We start from the raw sequence: 22,092 nt of genomic DNA, 5'->3' as shown, positions 1-22,092 counted from the left end.
AATACTGGCGACTCTTCATGTGAAAGTATGAATGAATACTGGCTAGTGGTGGTTACAGAACTTCCACTACCCCCTATTTGTCTAAGGAGGAACAAGTAATACCAAATACAGTGGTACCTCTACTTACGTACACCTCTGGTTACGTATCCTTTGGGATATTCACGCAGAAAACCCGGAAGCATTTTTTCTGGGTTTTGCCGTGCGCGCATGCGCAGAAGCCCTCTACCGCACCATGCGCAGAACAGGCACCTACAGTAGTGAAAACCTTGCGATCCGACTGGAGCTCCAGAACGTATCCCGTCCGCACCTGGAGGTACCAGTGTATAGCTTCTACTGATGATATGATTCTATAACATATTAGATATAGCTGTAGGGCCATCTAGTCCAATCCCCTGCCATGCAGGAAACTTACCGTATTTTTCGCCCTATAGGACGCACGTCCCATGCTTCGGGCAGATGTCCGCAAGCCTCGTGCGCCCGGCGGGAGGTCCCGCCAGGCTTGCAGGCAGCAGCCTGTTCTGGGGGCTGGGGTCGGGGGAAGCTTGGGCTTCCCCCGCGCCAGCCCCGCGCCTGGGGGGGAAATATATTTTTTTCTTTATTTCCCTCCCCAAAAAACTAGGTGCGTCCTATGGGGCGGTGCGTCCTATGGGGCAAAAAATACGGTAATTAAAGCATCCATGACAGATGGCCATCCAACCTCTGCTTAAAAACTTCCCATGAAGGCAAGTCCACCTTGTAATTGGAGTAATTGCCTGGTACAGGGTGTGATGCACAGTGGGCTGCACCTGGATAGGGAAAACAGGAAAATTCAATGGTGCTACATTCTAAGCTGTCTTTCTATTCATGTAAGACATCTCTGGGTCCAAGAATTCAGAATAGCATAGTTGCTCAACGTTTCTCATTTTTCTAGTGATTTTCATTCGTCATCTGCCCTGAGAATTTTGAATTATCAAGAATTTCAGAAACATAAATGTTAAGAGTAACAAAACAAGCTAACTGTTGTCTCCTTAATTCCTCAGGAAAAAAATTTCCTGGTTCAACTTTATTTTACCTCACTGAATCAGAACTTGAAGAAATGGGAATTGGGTAAGGGAAACTTAAATCTATTGACGTTTGAATTTGGCTGCAATCCTATATTTACTTCCCTGGGAGTAAGTCCCATTGAATTTAGTGGGACATACTTCTGAATAGTCATACATAGGATTGGACTGCTTGTGTTTCTAATTCCCAAATGGTTCATTGCTATATTTAGTGCATACCTTGAGCTTTGTACATTTGCTAAAGAAATATAGATTAGTGACCCTGATCTTTTATCAGCAGAGGAGGAGTGAAGCTGCCTCGATTTCAACAGTGGTTCACATTAATCTGCAGTTCTGTTGTAACGAAGATTTAATGTGACATGCAAACCAAGCCAGTGTGTAAAGCATTTTCATGAAATCAGGAAACTGAAACAGGACTTGAACTTGCCATATTGTGTTACATAATTATTGCAACATTAATCATCATAACAATGGATGTTACTTTTCTGCAATCTCACACTTGACGGATGTCACTAAAACTGTATTGAAAGAATACCTTTAATATTACCATAACACCTCTATTCATACACAATTTATGAAAAACACCTTTTTACACAGAGGCCTACTGGAATATTGTGCAGTTTTTGGTAATCAAACATATTTGTTGTTTATGATGCAGAAATGCACCCCTTCCAGACAGATTTATGGCACTTCTTAACATGCTAAAGCAAACCTTGGTTTAGTGAGATGGCACAGGCTTCCAGAGAGCTGCTTATAGCCACTTTCTCCTCCAAAATTCTTTTTGCTGCCATGCTGTCGTAAGTCAAAATTTTGCTTAGTATGTACAGTGGTGCCTCGCAAGACGAAATTAATCCGTTCCGCGAGTCTCTTCGTCTTGCGGTTTTTTCGTCTTGCGAAGCACGGCTATTAGCGCCTTAGCGGCTATTAATGGCTTAGCAGCTATTAACGGCTTAGCGGCTTTAAGAAAAAGGAAACAAACTCGCAAGAACTTGCAAGACGTTTCGTCTTGCAAAGCAAGCCCATAGGGAAATTCGTCTTGCGGAACGACTCAAAAAACGGAAAACTCTTTCGTCTTGCGCGTTTTTCATCTTGCGAGGCATTCGTCTTGTGAGGCACCACTGTAATCCAGATCAGGGCTTATGGTTAGCCTCTCTACACCCTAACTATTTGCTGGTGGTTAGTTAGGTGAGAGGTTAACCATGAGCCCTGGTTTGGATTACATGCTAAGCAAAATCTTTGCTTAGGTCATCGTGGTACAACAGCAAAAAGGACTGGGAAGGAGTAAAGAAACTGTGAGGTTCTCTGCCATAGCCTGCATTTTTGCACAGTCTCATTAAACAAGGTTTACCTTTGCATATTGTTTAGATGAGCTTTCCTAGACAAAACCACCATCAAATTAATGAAGCAAATATATGTTGGTGACCGTGTGTGCAGAAACAGATGCACAAATGATGGAGCCTGTACATGAAAATGGTGTATAGTCATCTTCTTTTCTACCACATTGGCAAATATTGAGCACAAATTATATCTTGGAGAAAGTATGTTTTAAAACCACTACAGTTTGACATCTGAATAAATCTTCATGGAATTGGTAGAGTTTAAGAGTATTATGTTCCAGATCTTTTGAAGATCTTTTACTGAAAACTTTAAAAATGCTTGCAGTGAACAGTAGAAATTAACTTAATATTAGCGTCCACTACATTATTTAATAAAATATGGAATGGTCAACTTATACTTGATAACTTTCAGGACCGGAGTGAGACTGAGGCTTCTGAATTGTCTGAGCAAACAGGGACAAAGGCATGTTGACATAATGAAGGTGAGAGAAGCATTTGCACTAATCTGAAAGCAATGTTAGTCTATTTTTGAAGGTGGTATTGAACTATCTGCTTTTTTTCTCGATTGGGGTCGGTTTTCCTTCTCCTAGATCAGCTACCTTCCCAGGTTGATGAGGTCCATCTGCCCCTCACTTCCCTCTACATCATGTGCAGAATCCACCTTCTTGACTGCTGGTCCTATTGGTCTTGTCCGCTAAATCTGCTGGAGCTCATCTTGGCATACAGGGGCAGCCATATATGCTTTTTGTTATCCAGTGATTGTCCCAGCTTTGTGTATAGCGAAAGCAAGTTATAGCTAAAGCATTTTCTTCTGCAGCTTTTCATATATCATCTGCAATAGTTTTACATTTTGTTTTACATCTTCCAGGTATTTAATGACCCGATTCATGGTCACATTGAAATGCATCCTCTTCTTGTTCGGATCATTGACACACCTCAATTTCAGCGTCTAAGATACATCAAACAATTGGGTGGCACTTATTATGTTTTCCCAGGAGCATCGCACAACCGTTTTGAGCATTCCCTTGGGTAAGGCACATGTTCTTTTTGCAGATCTCTGTTTTTCTTGAACTGGTATACGCCACCACTCAGGTTACTGCAGACTGGCTGTGCCTCTGAACATGAGTAACTGCATTTTCATTGAATTCGACAGTAACCTATCGTAAAACAAAAACACTGCTACTTGTAACAGTCCTTGGAGCACACCACAATCGCCTAACCTTTAATCTCTTAGGTTCAGATCAGGGTCACAAGCAAGAGATTTCAAAGCAGGACATAGAAGCAAAATAGCAGCCAGTAGGCCTGATCTTTATTGTTGCAACAAGACTTTCCACTACAGTGGTACCTCGGGTTAAGTACTTAATTTGTTCCTCAGGTCCGTACTTAACCTGAAACTGTTCTTAACCTGAAGCACCACTTTAGCTAATGGGGCCTCCTGCTGCTGCTGCACTGCCTGAGCACGATTTCTGTTCTCATCCTGAAGCAAAGTTCTTAACCTGAAGCACTATTTATGGGTTAGCGGAGTCTGTAACCTGAAGCGTATGTAACCCGAGATACCACTGTACTACAAAGATGAAGCAGCCAGAAGCCCTGATCAGTGGGTTACATCAGTATTTCAAAGTTTCCCATAATACATATTGGGATACATCACTGCCCCTGTCACTCAAATATAGTCTTTCACACTTACTCCAACACAGTACAAAGGAAAGTATTTAAAGTTTCCAGGTCCCTGAGTCAAGTAAAATACACCCCTTTGTCTTGAGGCTTCATCCCACTATGGGGTGGTTAGGCATTGTGATTGAGATGATTATCTGTCTGAAACCCTTGGGGCAGAATATCACCAGTCATGACTCCTTGGGAAGGCCCTGCAGACTCACTTCATTTATTATGAATTTCTAAAGTTAGCCCATTGAGCCAGTCCATAGATAGAGGCTTCATTAGGGAAAGCACGCCTTGGTTTTAGAACGGTTTCAGTTTAAGAAAGAACTTCCAGAACAGATTAAGTTCATAAACCAAGGTACCACTGTTTGTTGCTGTTTTCTCTTAACACTAGAGGATTTCGTTTGACAGGTGAAAGGCAGGGAAATGTGTGAGTGAATGGTTTGTTAATGTCTCTGCCTGTGGGGGGGGGAGGTCTCTCACCCCCCTTCCAATTTCCTAGTAACATACTTCCATATCTTTAAAAGTTAGAAGTGCCCTTCATCTCATATGCTGGTGTGTTCAATATTTGGTTTCATGGGGCTGTAGGCTCACCAAACCCAAAGTCAACTAATAAGCAGGTGTGAGAGAATGAAAATGTGTGCTATGTCCTGTATGTCAAGTGAATGTGGGTGTTTGTGGGTGGCATTGAAGCCTTATTTAATTGAGGATCCCAAGGGCTGGAGCCCATTCGCCTGCAATCCCCCTGACCCGGAGGAGACAAAGGCACCAGGAGTCCACTTCTCTGGAGAAAAGAGTTTATTGAGTTCTGCGCAGAGGCAGCCAGCGGAATAGCTTCCAAAGACTGGCGGCCCCTATACTGTGTCCAGCAAGCATTCTTATACCTGGGGGCATACATTTGTCTCCCCAATCAGCTGGTAAGGTTACAACTTATTACCTTATATGGCATATGGCTAGCTAAGCTCCCCTCCCTCCTTTCTATGTGTTTTCTCCACCTTGCATTTCTGCATCTCTGAAACAGGAAGCAGGAAGCAGCTTCTGGCCTACATAGCTGAAGCAATTGCGGTCTGACTACAGCTGCTGCTAGCTGCTTAACCACAACTGCAGCAGTTAGCTTGGGTCCTGATATTATTGAGATTAACCCTGTGTGCATACACTGGTCAAATCCATCATTGGCATGTGGGCCTTGGAGATGTGGCTGACCAGCAATGTGGTCCTTGGACCAACCTTGCTCTATAGGTTTACAATTCATGAGCTGAGTATGTTTAGTGGTATTTCACAATATATAATGTGGGGCAAGTTTTTATTTTATTTATAAACCAAAGAACTGGAGAACTGAACCTTTTGCCTTCTTGCAACAGGGTCTGCCATCTAGCAGGCCATTTGATCGAGGCACTGCAGAAGCGACAACCAGAGTTGAACATCAACCATAGGGATATTTTGTGTGTTCAGATCGCTGGTCTTTGTCATGATTTGGGTAAGCCACTTCCCAAATATATTAATGAAGTGATTGATGCATGCTAGGTAAATAAAAGTACTATGCCATTCTAAAATATTTAGATAGGAGCTGGATTTGGGGCAGGTGATTTTTGCTGTGAAGTATTGGTTTAAACTTTTAAGTTTCTAAACTAAGGACAAGACTAACCTAACCAGCCCTGTCCGTGGAAGGCCTGCTCAAGATCTTCCTCTTGTGCAACAGACCTGCCCCTCCTTTCTTTCCACCACAAAAAAGCATTGGCTCTGGAGGAGTTGGGAGAACCCCCATAACAGTGCATGAAGGAGGAGGCATCATTCTTTCTGGCTAGCTGGAATCTTGCACAAATATGTTTGGAAGAGTATGGCACTGAATTTTATCCTAGGATATTTGCAGAACAGCGTCCTCTTGTTTGAACTGCCATGTGCTCTTTGAACATGTTCCATCTCCAGCTGAGGTGATGGGTGAGAAGGCCTTCTCAGTGGTGCCACCCAGGTCCTGCAACAAATTACCCTCAGAGGTTTGGTTGACTTCCTCTCTCTCTGTTTTCTAGGGCCAATAGGAAACAATAATATTCCAGTGGGAATTTGCTTAGAATTCTTAGAAATTTTACCTACTCCATGTTTATATTTTGTTTTTATATCTTTTGTGTGGTTATTAGAAACTCTGGGGGAAGCACAAAGGGTAGCCTGGTCTAATGGACTGAAAGTTGAGTCTTTGGCTTGGTATTACAAAATGGTTTTATTATGGTTAAAAAAAATACCAGAATATACTGAAGATGTGTGTCTGTGCATCTCTCCACACACACGCATGCATACACACAAACGTTTGCCACACAAATGAATTGCATAATTCTTACTTTCAGGTCATGGCCCATTTTCACACATGTATGATAAAAGATTCATCCCTCGTGTTTGTCCAGGAACTGCATGGAAGGTGGGTATGCAACCAGTTATTACTGCTTTATTTTTTTAAGGGAAAGCTGCCTTGCCTAAAAATATGTTAACCACATTTAACAATTATAGTGTTTTATAGTCAAAGTACCCAGACATTTTCTGAAGTTTTTTGTGTTTTTTTTTTAAAAAAGTTACCATATTGGTGAAATATAGTCACTAAAATTCCTACTGTTTGCCACTCTCTTCCGCCTTAGTCAGATGCCACCTGGAGCACTGTGTCCAGTTCTGGGGGTTGAGGGAGTTGGGTATGTTTAGTCTGGAGAAGTGGAGACTGAGAGACAGTATGATAGCCATCTTTAATTAACTGAATAGCTGTCACATGGGACATGGAGCAAGTTTGATTTCTGTTGCTTTAGTGGGTCGGACCTGAACCATTTGATTCAAATTACAAGAAAGAAGATTCTGACTAAACATGGAATGGACTCACTCAGAAAGTGGTGAAGTTCATTGGAGGTTTCTAAACGGGTTGGATGACCATCTGTCGGTGATTGTTGTGCCGGGCGCCATCATATTCTGATTCTCCTCACAATTGTTTACCTGCTTTGCAAGGAGTTGGAATAGATGGCCCGTGGGGGTCCCTTCAATTCTATGAATTTTCTCAGTCCTTTCTTCTCAGAGATTATGTTCCATTAACCTTTCTAGGGTCTTCTTTCAGTGGCTTCTCTGCTTCATTTGCTGTTCTAAGTACCTTTCTATTTTCAGCCATCTCAGGTTATTGAACATTCCATTGCTTATCAGGAATTAGTGATTTCAGCAGCTGAGCTGCAGCAAGAATGTGAAACTAGGAAACAACTCTTCTCCCCCCCGCTGGTATTTGTTTGCTATTGCAGCAGTGGGAGACCCAGCATTATGCTTGAATGAGGGAACCTGATTTAAAGAAACTCTGGCTTGTTTAACAAGCTAGTTAAATTTGCTTTTTGTGGCACTTTAAATATTTTGTTTAAAACCAGGATCCCTGGAAAAAATCTGACGTTAAGCTGGGATTTTGCAGAAGTGAAAATGAACTCTGTTCAAGCTCCTGTGAGGGGAGCAGGAGCACACACACACACACACACACACACACACACACAATGCTTTGCTTCAGGCTCATCCACCTGACATTGAACCATGGGGTAGCATTACATGCAAATTGTCTTAATGTTTTTGCATTCAGTTATGATGGCTTGTTTTGACAGCATATGCTGTGATTAATAATAATTAAAACTTCCTTTTTTGTAGCATGAAGATGCTTCTGTTAAGATGTTTGAACACTTGATTACTTCCAATAATCTAAGACTAGTCTTGGAGTATTATGGTCTCAAGCCGGATAAAGATATAGACTTTATCAAAGAGCAGATAGCAGGACCCATTAAGACTGAAAAAACCAGTAGTTCAGTAAGTCTTGTTCTCTGTCTTACTGCTTTGTAAATACTGTGCAATTTAATAGAATATAATGCTTAATAGCATTATATTTTTGAAGGAAAATTGACAGGTGTTGCATGTGGGAGATTCATTACTTTTTGTGAACCATTGGTTGTTGAGCTTTTTATAGATCTTGAAGAGGGGCCATAGTTCAACAGCAAAGCATATGCTTTGTGTTCAGAAGGTTCCACTCTGTTCTAGCATTTCCAGTTAAAAAATGCACGGCAGCAGAGCTGGTTAATGCTTCTGCATGAGGCTTTGGAGAATCGCTATGCGTTAGGGTAGATCAAAGAATGATCTGAGCTGCTTCATACTTCATGCAATTCTGTGCATGTCTATGCAGATACAAGTATTGCTGAGTAAGCTTGCAAAAGACAGAGGTGCATCTAATGGTTCCATTCCTTTTGGATGAAGGGAATATTTGCAAGTGACACAATAAGAGGTCACCTTGCAGGCACTTCATTTGCTTATCCTGATATTTGGATGAAAGTGAATCTTTATTCAATAAATATTTTTCTGTGAACATCTTTTAAAGAGTGATGTACAAGTATAAAAATTTCAGCCACCAAAACAATGCAAAATATGTTTAAAACAGCCAAACTTTTTTATCATCTTTAAATGCCACCACAAAAGCAAGCACACTATAAATCAAATAGTAATACTGTTTTTGCAGCCCAGTTCAAATTAACTGTTAAAAGTGACTGAGGGAAAAATGGGTTTCCAGGGTCAGATTCAAAATGTAAAGCTGGAGTTTGCCTAATATCACATGGAATTGAATTTCCTAAATGTTATACTCTCATGTACAAGCAATCATTTTCCCACATGCTGCTGTGGCCAACAATGTCCTTTTCTGTGTGCTTGCCAATCTGATTGAAACCAGTTGTCCAGGAAGGAGTAGTACTACTTAGACCCAAACCAGACAATTGACTGATAAGAATACAGTTCAGGAGAACCAATAGGGCTGTGCTCCTTGCATCCATATTCCAGTGTAAGTCATTTACCTGGCTAGCCAAGGTTGTTTCCATCACAAAACTAGGCTGTGATTATTAGCTCCACCAATTTTTATCTCTTGTTATAAAGTATTGGCAGGTATCAATTAATCTGTTCCAGCATGTGCAAAGAGTTCTTAGAACCCTGCTTCTTTGCCAGTTTGGTGCTCAGAGTAGATTGCTTTATTGTAATGTATTATTTGCTTTTGGGTATTTCTACCCCTTTCTCCAGTGGCCTTACCGTGGGCGACCTGAAGAAAAAGGCTTTCTTTATGAGATAGTGGCCAACAAAACAAGTGGCATCGATGTTGATAAATGGGATTACTTTGCCAGGTATGGACCTTGCTCATTTTAAAGCATTTGGAAGATTTATTTTATAGATAAACTATACTTGGGAATATTTTACCTATAGACAAACCAATTAGTGGAATATCCTATCGGTCCAAGTTAAATGGGATATCTATCTTATCATTAAAAACTCTTTATCTATCTTTAAATACTGTATGGTGTCATACCATATAAACCGTATGCTTTTTGGTTAACCCTGTATTTTGTTATATTGAAAACTAATAAAAATACTTGAAAAAATATTTCTAAGTGAGAAAGCCATATATACAGTATGAGCAGGATATAGACTATGAATGAGGAACCTGTGGCACTCCAGATGGTTTACTCTAGCTCCCATCAACCTCAGCCAGGATGGCCAATGGTTGGGGATGGTTCAGCAACATCTGGAGGGCCCAGGTCCCCCACCTCTCATATAGAGAGATACCTAGCCCAGGTATTTCTCCGTGTACATGTACTCCATGTACTTTCTATGATTTTATTCTATGGTCTTGTGTTGTTGTAGCCACTGTGATATATTTTTATGATGCAGGGCATATGAATATTTTTATAAATAAATTCAGTATCTATATGCAGCTGCTGGGGGTGACCTCTACAAGATTTGGGGCAAGGTAGCACCATATGCTGATGATACCCAGCTGTTTCTCTGTAACATATGAACCAAGAGAAGTCATGCATGTTTTAAACCAGTGCCTGGGCTAAATGAGGGCTGGATTGAAACCCTATGGATGGGCTGTTTGCATTTCCTCTAAGGGCTGTAGTCTGGGGGTGCTCCTAGATCCATTGCTGTCACTAGAGGCTCAAGTGACCTCAGTGGCTCATTTTTGTTGTTTTTATGGAAACCACTTAGAGATTTTCACTGTCTTAAGCACTTTAAATAACATTTAGCAATATTTTTCTAACTAAACAGTGACTTCGTTCTCTGGTTTAAGGCTCTTGGTTTTTCCAGGAGAGTTGTAAGCCAAGCTATGGCTTAGTGCAGCAGAACAGCCAGGGAGGAGCAAAGCAGCCGCAGGTTCATGCTAAACCATAATTTGTCTGAAGATAATTGCAGTTGCTATTATGGATGTGTGTCTGGAGATTGTATATCTGTATTTTGGGAATGTGAAAAAAATAGAACCCTTTGGCAATTGATTTTTAAATTATTAATACATTGAGTAAATTGCTGGATATAGAGTCTCAAAGAATCCCCTGAGAGTCCTTTTACATTATTTAAAGGTGAGGCCCCCAGTGGAGACATCTTCTTGATCCCTCCCCCTAATTTTAAAATGCCCCCTCCTTTTTCCTTGGTCCATGCAACCCCTCAATTTGTAATTGAATGACCTTATCTCCTGCCTGTTTCTGGAATATATTTAGGGATTGTCACCATCTTGGAATCCAGAACAACTTTGATCACGTACGCTTCATTAAATTTGCTCGTGTCTGTGAATTTGACGGAAAGAAGCATATTTGTACCCGTGACAAGGTAAGCTTTCTTAAGGAAAGTGGAGAATGCCAACTAAAATAGTGTTGGCAGCTTGAAAAACTCGCTGTCAAATTTTTGTCTATTTCGTTCTTCTATGCCCCCCCTTTTCAGGGAGCTCAGGGAAACACTGTCTCATTTTGCTGTCACTCAGTGTTGAGAGGTATATTAACCTGAAAGCTAATGTTTACACAAAGCCACCCAGTGAGCTTTATGACTGTGGGTATAATGAGTCCAGATGGAGATAAACTTGCAGTCTGCTAGTGCTGCATAAATTGAGAAGTGCACCTCCAAGTGAATAGGAGACAGTGCAATATATGTTTTCTCTGCTGTTTGAGAACAGAAAGTTTGAGGAAAAAACTGAATTTGGGGAGCATGGGGTATTGGTCAAGCCATTACCTTTCATCTCAACCAGCCTCACTACATGTAGGGAGTATATAGGCTTACTATAGCATATGGTTGACCATGTGGTGATGGGTTGGAGTTGGTGTTTAAGGGCCATAAATTAGAACATAAAAAGAACCCTACTGTTGAAAAGTACGTTGAATTCAACCTTGCATTCTTGCCATAGCCAGCCAGATGCCTGTGGGAAGCCCACAAGGAGGACATGAGCAGAACAACATTCTCCTACTTGTCATATGCAGAAACTGGTTTTTAGAGGCATACTGCTTCTGATAATGGAGTTAATATAGCCATCATGACTATAGGTTTAGAGACAGTGGGTAGGGAAGGTTTGGGTTATCATGGAAGGAAGGTACAAATCATCGCAGTCTATTCTCTCTAGTTCCAGCATTAATCCCCAAGCATTTGGTTGCTCTTCCACTGTGCTCCCTGGTCTGTGCAAGTCAAGTCACAAGCAAGGCAGAGTGCTTAAAAGCTTCACTCCGGCTCTGCTTAGCGTTGCCCATCGCAAAATGAGCTTTTAAGATATGCTTTGTTTGCTGGGCAAGGCCCACTCAGCATACGGGCTGTGCAAGGTTCTGGGGCGCTCCCACGAGATAATCTGACTTCCTGCGAGATCTCACACAAGCATGCATAATCTTCCAGAGCTGGCATGTCAAACAGGCCTTGCCCAGCAAGTTAGACAGAGAGCTTAAGAGCTCTTTTCAAACCTGGTAACCCAAACAGCCCAGCACAAAATGAGCCTTTAAGGTCTTGGCCTTGGTTGCTGGGCAAGGCCTGTTCAACACACTGGCTCTCTGAATCCTGGGGATGCTGTCTCTCACCCGCTTGCTGCAAGGCAGCTCCAAGGGTTGTCTGGCTATATGTGTGCGTAAGAGAAGGGATTACTGTATTTTCATTAAACAGAACAAAAAGGAAATGTAACCCCACAAGCTTGTAGAAGGCAACGCTCAATACAGAAGCAAGGAAAGTATCCACCAACTTAATGAGCATTCTGCTCTCATGCATGCAAGGAATCATCTTATCTTAAGGATCCCGTGCTTCATGCACTGCTCCACTTTCCAGGAGCCCCCATGAGGCCTCTCCACATAAGCAGAAAGTAATCTTAATTGCAAAAATGATTACTCTAGTGTTCTGCAATACATTTTTATATTTCTTGTGTATGGATTATTTAGAAGGGTCTAATTATTTCTATGTCCAGGAACCTTTTTTATTTTATCCTTGGTTGTTCAGCAACAAACAACCAATTTGAGGAATTAAAAGTACAAGTCTTGGAACTGTGGTTTTAATATAAAAGATGAATAAAATACTTTTTATCTTGGACTTTAGGAGGTTGGAAATTTGTATGACATGTTCCACACACGGAATTGCCTGCACCGCAGAGCCTATCAACATAAAATAAGCAACATCATTGAAATTATGTAAGTAAGTGTATGTTGATATGCCCTAGACAGGGCAGTATCCAAATAAATCCTAGCCAATCTTACATTAGTTGATTAATTACATTTGTATGAGCTTGAATATTAATTCATTTTAATAATATATGACTGAAGGAGGAATGCTTCTTCTACAATGGTGCTTGCCAGCTACAAATGATTTTTAAAGAAGTGTTGCCTGATTTATTTAGGGATGTGTTTTAATTCAACCAATTTGAATTTAATTAATTTTTAAAAAAATCAATATTAATCAATTGATCAATTAAAGGTTGTAGCCCTAGTTCTGGAGTGTCTCATTGAGAAACTCTGTTGAATGTCCCTGCCCTTCTCCTTAATCGTTTTTCAAAGTGGATTTTGATGACTAGAAAAACAGTGGTGTTTTTGTATTGCTCTTTGCTACCAGTCTTAATCTGGAAAAGTTTATTTCCAAAGCCATTGTGAAATCCTTGATCTGGAGTTAATATTGAATTTATGGATTCTTCCTCATTTGTGTTGCATGTTTCATATCAGGATTACAGATGCCCTTTTGAAAGCTAACCCACATATCCGCATAAAGGGATCTGGAGGGGAAGAGTACAATATCGCTACAGCGCGAGAAGACATGGAAGCCTACACTAAGCTAACAGGTATGGGCTTATTGGACTGACACCTAAATTCTAATTGCATCAATTTTGGAAGCATTTCTGTCAGGGTACCATTTTGTTATGGCACTTAAATGAAACATTGTACATTGCATTATGTAAAAGAGTTATATATTCTGCTGTATGCATATGAAGGAAGTGAAGTCTTTCTGTCACTAGGTTTGAAGAAGTAATAATTTATTTATAGTATAAGAAACGGATTTGTTCCCCTGCTTAACATCTCTCCAGAAAACTAGGATTAGGTATTGCAAACTTGCAGCATTTCTCTCCCTATTTCTAAATTGCACATTCTGTGTGTAGAAGATGAGTATAAAGGATGGCTAAAGGAAGTCCCTACAGATAGTACAGGCCTCTGATGCATGCCAGAAAACCCCCTCTATGTATGTTTATAGGATTACAGTCCTGCCCCCACCTCCCCCCCCCAAAAAACCCTGGAGGGGATCAAGGACTGAGCTTGTGCACAAGAGAAAGCAGCACATAGAAGTGAGCTTTCACTTTCCAGAGTTGGGATTTATGCTGAAGGGAAGCAAGTGGCAGAACTATCAAGGGTGAGGCCTATGGCCACACATTTTCCAAACTTCCCCCTCTCCTAGTTTAAATTAAGGGGTGGTTTGTGAAAGAGAAAAATAAAAATTGCCTCCTCTTTTTCCCTGCCTCTCTTTACCCCTCTGTAAGCCATTAAAGAGCTTATCAACTTTGTTTAATTTGAATAGGTTGATATATGACCACTTATGCAAATTCTCTTTTTGATTTATTGCTCCTGTAAAATCTTGTTAGGATGGGTGTGTATTGGATGGTGTTGATTCAAAACTGTAACCAACATTTCTTGTTCAATGCTCCTGTTGTCTCAGGCTAGTGAGAATCCTGGAGCTAATGTGACTGAGTATAAGCAGAGGAGGAGGAGGAGGAAGAGGAGGAAGGCAGGATAAAACGGAAAGCAACGGAGAAAGGGAAAGGAAGCTATGAGGGATGTATAGATTTCTGGTTACTAGTGCTGAGCCCAGGTTTTTGGTGGTTCTTGGACAAGATGCCCTCAGTATACCCCTCTACCTCAGTAAGTATGTCCCTTCACTCCAATGATGGCAGCTGCTCCTCTGCCTCATTATTGCTAGCTGCCTGCTTGCTGGCTAGAGGAACCCAATGAGCAAGCAGGCCGTGGCAGTTACTACTACTCTTTCTTCCCACCATTGTAATAATAAGAAGAAGAATGAAAAATCAATCAATCAATCAATAAAGTATACCCCTCCCATCTGGCTGGGTGCTGGCTTTCCCCAGCCCCTCTTGGCAGCATCCAACAGAGGACTAAAAACACAATAAAAGATCAAACATTAAAAACTTCGCTAAACAGGGCGGCCTTCAGATGCCTTCTAAAAGTCAAGACAGTTGTTTATTTCCTTGACATCTGATGGGAGGGCGTTCCACAGGGTGGGTGCCACCACCGAGAAGGCCCTCTGCCTGGTTCCCTGTAACCTCACTTCTCACAAGGAGGGAACCTTCAGAAGGCCCTCAGCGCCGGACCTCAGTGTCTGGGCTGAACGATGGGAGTGGAGATGCTCCTTGTTCATCTCCTCCACGTTGGAGCAAGACGCAGATGAACAAGCAGGAAATTGTCAGTGGGGAGGGGGGATGTCGTTGAGAGGTGCATTTTCACAGAGCCTTAAGAAATGCTTGTTTGGAAGTCCAGCCTTTTGCCTTTGACCCTTCTCACCTTTCTAATCCCAGTTGTGTGGTAATTAAAGTGTTATTTACTTGTAAAGTGGGACGTGGGTGGCACTGTGGTCTAAACCACAGAGCCTAGGACTGGCCGATCGGAAGGTTGGCGGTTCAAATCCTTCCGACGGGGTGAGCTCCTGTTGTTCAGTACAAGCTCCTGCCCACCTAGCAGTTCGACAGAACATCAAAGTGCAAGTAGATAAATAGGTACCGCTCTGGCGGGAAGGTAAACGGTGTTTCCATGCGCTGTTCTGGTTCGCCAGAAGTGGCTTAGTCATTCTGGCCACATGACCCGGAAGCTGTCTGCGGAGAAACGCTGGCTCCCTCAGCCTATAGAGCGAGATGAGCGCCGCAACCCCAGAGTCATCCGCGACTGGACCTAACAGTCAGGAGTACCTTTACCTTTACCTTACTTGTAAATTAGTGTCAGATGCTTCTAGCTGTGCTCTTCTTTACTGCGGTGTATAGACATTGCACAAAACCTGGTTGTTTAGGAAGGTCTTCAGCTCAAAAAACAGACTCTTCTTGTTATGACTATGTTAGGGCTGCTTTCTTTTGTGCTCTTTTGGTTTATGAGTGAACATTTTTAATGTGTTTTTCAAAATGTTATTTCCTGATTTGGTTTCATTTTATGCACATTTTACCATAAGCTACTTTGAGGTTGTTGGGCTTTGATTTGTTTGAGGATATAATTTTTCAAAAATGTTACCTTCTGGTGCCTTTCATTTACTGCCAAAGCAGTTAGAGAAGAGACCCACAGAACTATATCTTAACCCTGTTGAAACACAACAGAATCTGACTGTTGAATTGAATATGGTCTTGTGAGTTTCGTTTTGCAGATATGTAAAAGATCATTTCTAGCTGACTACCATTATAATAGCATAAAAAACAATTCTTAAATTCTGACACATAACACATGTTTCAATTATGCAAAAGAAAAGCTGGCTTTAATGACTTGATTTGTTTAATACTGGCAGATGAGATCTTCTTAAGCATTCTTCATTCTGATGAGCCCAACCTCGAAGAAGCACGGAAAATTTTATGTAAAATAGAACAGCGTGACCTGTATAAGTACCTGGGACAGACTCAGCCCCCAGAGGGCAAGGAAATTCCGAAGGTGGGCACAGTTTCTCAAATGACATTGGTTAGTTAACTCTGCTAGCTTGTTAAGTGTGGTTAAGTACTTGTTAAGTACTGATTTTTTCAGTACCAATTTGCTTATCTCTGGCTTCTATATCTCTCTTTACACACACACACACACACACATAACACCTCTCTCTCTCTCTCTCTCTCTCTCTCTCTCTCTCTCTCTCTCTCCTTCACAGATCACTAATCTCTCCCCTGCTCCCCTATCTTGCCGCAAATGCCTTGCAAAAGCCTGCCTGAGCAGGTGCATGGTCCATGAAGTGCCTGGGGAGGCCATCTCTGTCACTTCTCTCTCCAGCCACACCACAATGCAGAAACAACAACTACCACCTTCTAGACTGAAAAGAACCTTTGGAAAAGCCCACACCTTCTTTGCCAGCACAAACTGACTAGTCATGATGCAACTGAGGGCAACATCCTTGTTGCATTTCTCTCCTGCTCCCACATCCAAGCTGCTGAAAAAGTCCACTGGAGGCTGGGAAAAGGCTGTTCTTGCCTGCCCTTCCCTATCACATGGGCATCCTGCATGAAGTGAGTGAGGAAGGCATCCGCACTGCTCCTTCCCCTCAACAACAATAGTAATAATAAATTCTTACCTGTACCCCGGTCATCTGACTGGGTTGCCCCAGCTACTTTGGCTTTCAACATAATAAAAGCACGGCAAAATATTGAACATTTATCAACAATAATAAAATGTTGCAACCTTCTTTCCTTTCTCTCTAATGGATAACTAATTTTGCCTTAGTCTGCCTGAAGAGAAGCTGTGACAGCATTAAAAGTCATCACTACTGATGGAAATGGTATGGTGATATCAAATACCTTATTTGTCACATTGTACAGTGCATGAGAGAGAAAATTATTTTGAAAATTAGTCATGGGTCTGGTTCATCAGTTTCTGAGAGTATGATTCAAATACAGTGATTCAAATACACAAAAAAGTAAAAGGTTTTATGCCCTGCAGGAACGATATAGTAAGATGGCTGAAGAAATTGCCAAGTCCCAGTCCAGCACATTATCTAACAAGACTGGATTAAAGCCTGAAGACTTTATTGTTGAAGTAAGAATAATCTCTTTAAATGGTCATTTTAAATGTTTTTATTTCTTAATATATGTCTAGAGCCAGTGTGGTGTAGTGGTTAAGAGCGGTAGTCACGTAATCTGGGTAACCGGGTTCGCGTCTCCGCTCCTCCACATGCAGCTGCTGGGTGACCTTGGGCCAGTCACACTTCTTTGAAGTCTCTCAGCCCCACTCACCTCACAGAGTGTTTGTTGTGGGGGAGGAAGGGAAAGGAGATTGTTAGCCGCTTTGAGACTCCTGAAAGGGAGTGAAAGGCGGGATATCAAATCCAAACTCTTCTTCTTCTATATGTGCCTACAATGTACTTTAGTACATTTTTATTTTTGACTTGCCTCTGTGAAGGTTATCAAGATGGATTATGGAATGAAAAAGAAGAACCCTGTCAATAACGTGGGTTTCTACTCAAAGTATAACCGCGAGAAGGCATTCAAAATTTCTAAAGAACAGGTAAGTAAGGTGGGGAGGGGAGTTTCTTCCTGTTTTATTACAATAGCTTTTTAAAGAGTATCTGAATACATGTGAAAATGACTACAGAATTGCATGGCAATAGTAGCAACCGAGTTCTAATATCACCTGCTATGTAAGTGCCCACTGAATGCAAGTGGTTTTAAGGTGAAATTCCCCTGTGCAAACATTCTTGTAACTGAATGGTGCTGCTGAGAAATTTGTTGAACTTTTTCTGACAAGGTGATAAAATTAAGTGTATGTGACTTCTTTTTCCTTCTGTCTTAAGGTTTCACAGCTCCTACCAGGAAAATTTGAAGAGCAGCAAATCAGGGTTTATTGTAAGACAGCAGATGAAATCTGTGGTGCTAGAAAATATTTCGTTCAGTGGTGTATAGACAACAATTTCACTAAACCACAGGTAAGAAAAGTTTAACATTGAGAAGGTGCATCTCAATGTAGAATCATTGAATTGTAGAGTTGTAAGGGACCCTGAGTATCATCTGTCCAATGCTGTAATATGCAGGTATTCCATTCGTGGATTGAACCTGCAACTTTGGCGTTCTCAGCACCACACTCTAACCAACTGAGCTATGAGATTCAGATCTACCTCATTCTCTGTATTCCTTTTGTTCATCCCGTTCATTCTTCCATAGTCTCCTCTATCACCAACCCATTATTACGTCTGCACATTATGAACACAAGGGACTTGAGAATTCTAAAAATCTCAGAAATCTCGTTGGAGGACAATCTAGCGTTTATGGTTTACATTCTAAAACAACTGTAATACTACCACTAACTAGAAGTTTTGTATCTGTTATGTTTATTAATTTCCTTGCAAATGATGAGTACATAAAATTTGTTGAGAGGGGACTACCACAAATAAATGGGGTACAGCATGAATCACCCATTACCTTTTCCTGACTGTGGGAAAGGGCACCGCAAGAATGTTTTTCTTGTAATATGATGTGTAAAAAGGCTCCAGTGAGTGTCTTGCTCCACTTGCCAAGAAGATGACAGAATGTATTGACTGTTAATTTCCAGTGCACAACTGAACTTTTCTTCATTTTGATGCTTTAATAGGATGGTGATATTGTTGCCCCTGAACTTACACCAACGAAAGCAGACTGGAATGTAGTCAGAGATGACGAAAAGCATGATTCAAAAACCAAAAGGAAACTTGAATATGGACCTCAAAAGGAAACTTGAATATGGACCTCAACCCCATCTGTTGATTGATTATGGTTTCTATAAGAAGGTTGTGTTATAAAAAAATGTAAACGTAGAAAGAAAAGCAGTAGTGGAAAATGTCAGTCTTAACTCAAATGAGTTAAAATTCCATTTGTTGTAAATTTCACATGGACATTTTGATGACCGGCAATGTTCTTATTTTGTTAATCTAAATGTGTGCCGGTGAAGAAAGGTCTACTTATAAAAACAGGTAATAATAATAATAATAATAAAATAAAAAATATTATTATTATTCATACCCCGCCCATCTGGCTGGGTTTCCCCAGCCACTCTGGGCAGCTTCCAACAAAGTATTTAAAATACAATAGGTTGTATCCAATGTAAGTCCTACTAAGAGTAGAACCGCTGAAATTAATGGACATGGCTAATATAGCTCCATTAATTTCAGTTAGTTTGCTCTGAGTACAACTTAGTTGGTTAAAATTCAAAAGCTTTTGGGAAAAAACATAAAAGAAGGGACAAGCCTATGCTATTTGCCTATCTCCTGTTTATGATAAAAGTGCTTATCCTACTGTTCTTTTTAGCTGCCATCCCCTCAAATCATGATAGAGTCAGTATATGTTCATTTAGAGCTAAACATGCCTTGGTACAATCAAGGATATACTATTTTATAAAGTTGCTTTTTTAACTTCAATGCTTACCTTTTATATAATCCAACAAAATACTCACAGTACCAAAACAACCAATTATTGAATGTATCCTAGCCATTAAGCACTAGGTAGAGAGGAAATGAGCTGGTTTGTATAGAGAGGCAAATAGCTGTTAAGAATCAGAAGCAAATTTCAGACTAGGGAGTTTTGCCTGTTATGTTTCAGACCGACTTGAATGTATTTTTAATCTCTCATATTTTCACAGATTTGTTGTCTTTGTATGGAATAGTATATATTGTTCCTTAAAATTTTTTGGGGGGAGAAACACAGTTTTGTGATGTGGCACTTTATGCTGACAGAAAATGGGTTTGTGTGAGAGAAGTGTGCTGTTAAATGTGAGAACAGAGTTTCTGAAACTTCACTTAACGAACCTAAGGCTCAGAAGAAATGTATACACCATTTAAGAACTATGGATTGGGATAGAGAGATGTCCTTCTGCAAACAGAATGGCTCCTCATTGTTGGAATGAAACCATGACAGACGAGTAGCAGGTGTCATGAGAGAGGCGTCTGCCGGGGCGAGCCCCGGGAACTCTCTTTTATTGAATATTACAAGCATTGCCACAGGTATGCTTGTGGCTGATTGGTTGCTACAAACACAAAGCAGCTTGTTGCTGATTGGTTAACATAAATACAAGGCGGGAATTACATGTGAACATTAATCACCGATAGATTAAAGGCTGGGAAATGAAGGTGGAACTAGACAGGCATGAAACCTCCTAATTAAATTATAACTAAAGATTGATATAGCATGACTAAAACAATTACTAATGATTGATCATAACATGAAAGAATATAATAATTGAATTCCGTAGATGTGGTCAGCTGTGTATTAAGTACAGGTCATAGTGTTTTTCATGAACTTAGCAATGAGGGAATGTTTTGGTATTTAGAACAGGTTGTACAGTGTGTGCAGAAGCAGAGAAAAGCTTATAAGCAAGACTTCCCAGAATGCAAGAGAAAAGAAGCAATGCTTCCCCATAATGCAACAGTTATGTGCAGAAAGAGGACTTCCCTTTACCTCATCACAGAAGGGACTACAGCAAAGGTACCTACTGTAGGAAGCTGGAAAGCCACTTTCACCATCAACCCCCCAGTGTCTCTTTCTGTACTGAGCAGATTTACAGGGCCATTGCAGCGGGGAGTTGAATCCCACTCCCTTCACCAGCAGGATAGTTCTGCTCAAAGGAATCTTGGATCCATGCCAGTGTTTAAAATGAAGCTGTGTCATGGAATTCTCTTAAAACTTAGGGCTGAAAAATTAAACATTTAGGGCATTGTCAGGTGCTCGGTTGAATTTACTCCCAGCACATGGCACCTGAATCTAGAATTGTTTCACCAGAACACACTTTCACCCAACACACTTTCACACGAGCAGAGAGCTGTTCAGAAATATCCAACATTTCTAGTGCTGCAGTCAGAGTACGGGTAGCTAACCTGTGACCTTCCAGATATCAGTGAACTGCAACTGCTATAATCCCTGACTGTTTGCCATGTCTGGTGCTGATGTGAATTGGGAGTCCCAAAAACATCTAGACTAGACTATGCAAGAAGAGACCTCAAACTCAGTGGCTCAATTGTTTGAGCTCCGTAAAATGGGATTAAAAGGGAGCTGCTTGCATCCTGAGCTTTCGTTTTGACATTAAATTGCTTCATAAAAATGGGTTAAGGTAACGTACATAGAGCTATTTTCTCCAAAGCTATATTCAATTGTCAGACTGGTTAGAATTATAATTATATATTTTGTGTGCCTGTATACTAATCTTTTTTCCTGTGCATATCAGCTGAGTAATAAAACCCCTGATCTTTATTGAATTGTTGCAACAGGGTGCCCCCTTAACATGCAGGAGGAGGAGGACCCAGAACCCAGGTGTGCCCGCCCTTATATAGACATTTTAAATTGCCTGCCCTGGAGTCCAAGACCACCCCCAGAAACATCATACATACATCACAGAAGGGGTGTAGCTCAACACCCCCCCCCCAGGCACATCATACCTACATCACAGAAAGGGGTTGTCTACAACAGAAATCTGAGTATGTTTACCAGAAATCTGAGTGCGTACTTAGTTCCTGAGCCAGGTCACAGGCTCACCTTATTCATACACAGATATACCCTTAAGACAGGATTTGTGAAGGAAAAGACAATGGGTAGGCTTTTCCATTTTCCTTTGCAGAGAAAACATTTGCTCAGTTGGGGAGCCAAAATGGCTTAATGGCTGTTTTCCTGTGCTGCTTCAGACATTTGGTTTATTTATTTATGTACGTGTTTGCTTTGTACATTTGTGTGTGTGTGTGTGTGTGTGTGTGTGTGTGTGTGTGTGTGTGTGTATGTATGTATCTTTATTTTTATTTTATTTTTTCAACCCCCCTCCTTTGGGGCTATAATTTTTTCTTTAAAAAATTCTTTGCCCCACAAAATGTTAACGTAGTATGTTGGAAATGGATGCCTTTGTGTAAATCTGAAAAGTCTTGCATGTCAGGCCCCTTAAGGCTATTTGCAACTGTAGCAGTGCACATAGCTGAACATAGGATATCACATAAAAATAACACATGTTGCATTTTGTTACTAAATTACTTGTGGCATTTTAGCACTTTGGGAGAAACATTTTCTCCATAGTGGTCTATGCTTTACATTTAGCAGGAAGGTCCACCAATGACTGAAAAATGCA

The 22,092-nt window shown here is 40.9% G+C and overlaps 1 protein-coding gene and 1 long non-coding RNA gene across 2 annotated transcripts in view; one reads left to right on the top strand and one right to left on the bottom strand.

Moving 5' to 3' along the window:
• Positions 1–19,408, top strand: part of LOC308588048 (deoxynucleoside triphosphate triphosphohydrolase SAMHD1-like) — a 29,142-nt gene extending 9,734 nt beyond the window's left edge. Inside the window, exons 2-16 of the mRNA XM_081196241.1 lie at positions 1,020–1,086; positions 2,790–2,859; positions 3,246–3,406; positions 5,398–5,513; positions 6,376–6,446; positions 7,685–7,840; positions 9,089–9,189; positions 10,558–10,666; positions 12,395–12,486; positions 13,012–13,127; positions 15,833–15,972; positions 16,963–17,058; positions 17,422–17,526; positions 17,813–17,944; positions 18,607–19,408. Coding sequence (XP_081052367.1) covers positions 1,020–1,086; positions 2,790–2,859; positions 3,246–3,406; positions 5,398–5,513; positions 6,376–6,446; positions 7,685–7,840; positions 9,089–9,189; positions 10,558–10,666; positions 12,395–12,486; positions 13,012–13,127; positions 15,833–15,972; positions 16,963–17,058; positions 17,422–17,526; positions 17,813–17,944; positions 18,607–18,732 — 1,658 coding nt within the window. The 3' untranslated portion in view covers positions 18,733–19,408. The remainder of the gene's footprint in view (positions 1–1,019; positions 1,087–2,789; positions 2,860–3,245; positions 3,407–5,397; positions 5,514–6,375; positions 6,447–7,684; positions 7,841–9,088; positions 9,190–10,557; positions 10,667–12,394; positions 12,487–13,011; positions 13,128–15,832; positions 15,973–16,962; positions 17,059–17,421; positions 17,527–17,812; positions 17,945–18,606) is intronic.
• A 275-nt stretch (positions 19,409–19,683) lies between these two features.
• Positions 19,684–21,715, bottom strand: LOC308588357. The gene is made up of 2 exons (XR_014008632.1): positions 20,445–21,715; positions 19,684–19,877 (listed from the first exon to the last, which is right to left on the bottom strand). It is a non-coding gene; the product is annotated as an uncharacterized lncRNA (long non-coding RNA).
• Positions 21,716–22,092: the final 377 nt, after the last annotated feature.

The sequence above is a fragment of the Podarcis bocagei genome (assembly GCF_964188305.1).
Source record: "Podarcis bocagei genome assembly, chromosome: 5".
Taxonomy (NCBI): Eukaryota; Metazoa; Chordata; class Lepidosauria; order Squamata; family Lacertidae; genus Podarcis; species Podarcis bocagei.
This window is presented reverse-complemented; position numbering and strand designations above follow the sequence as displayed.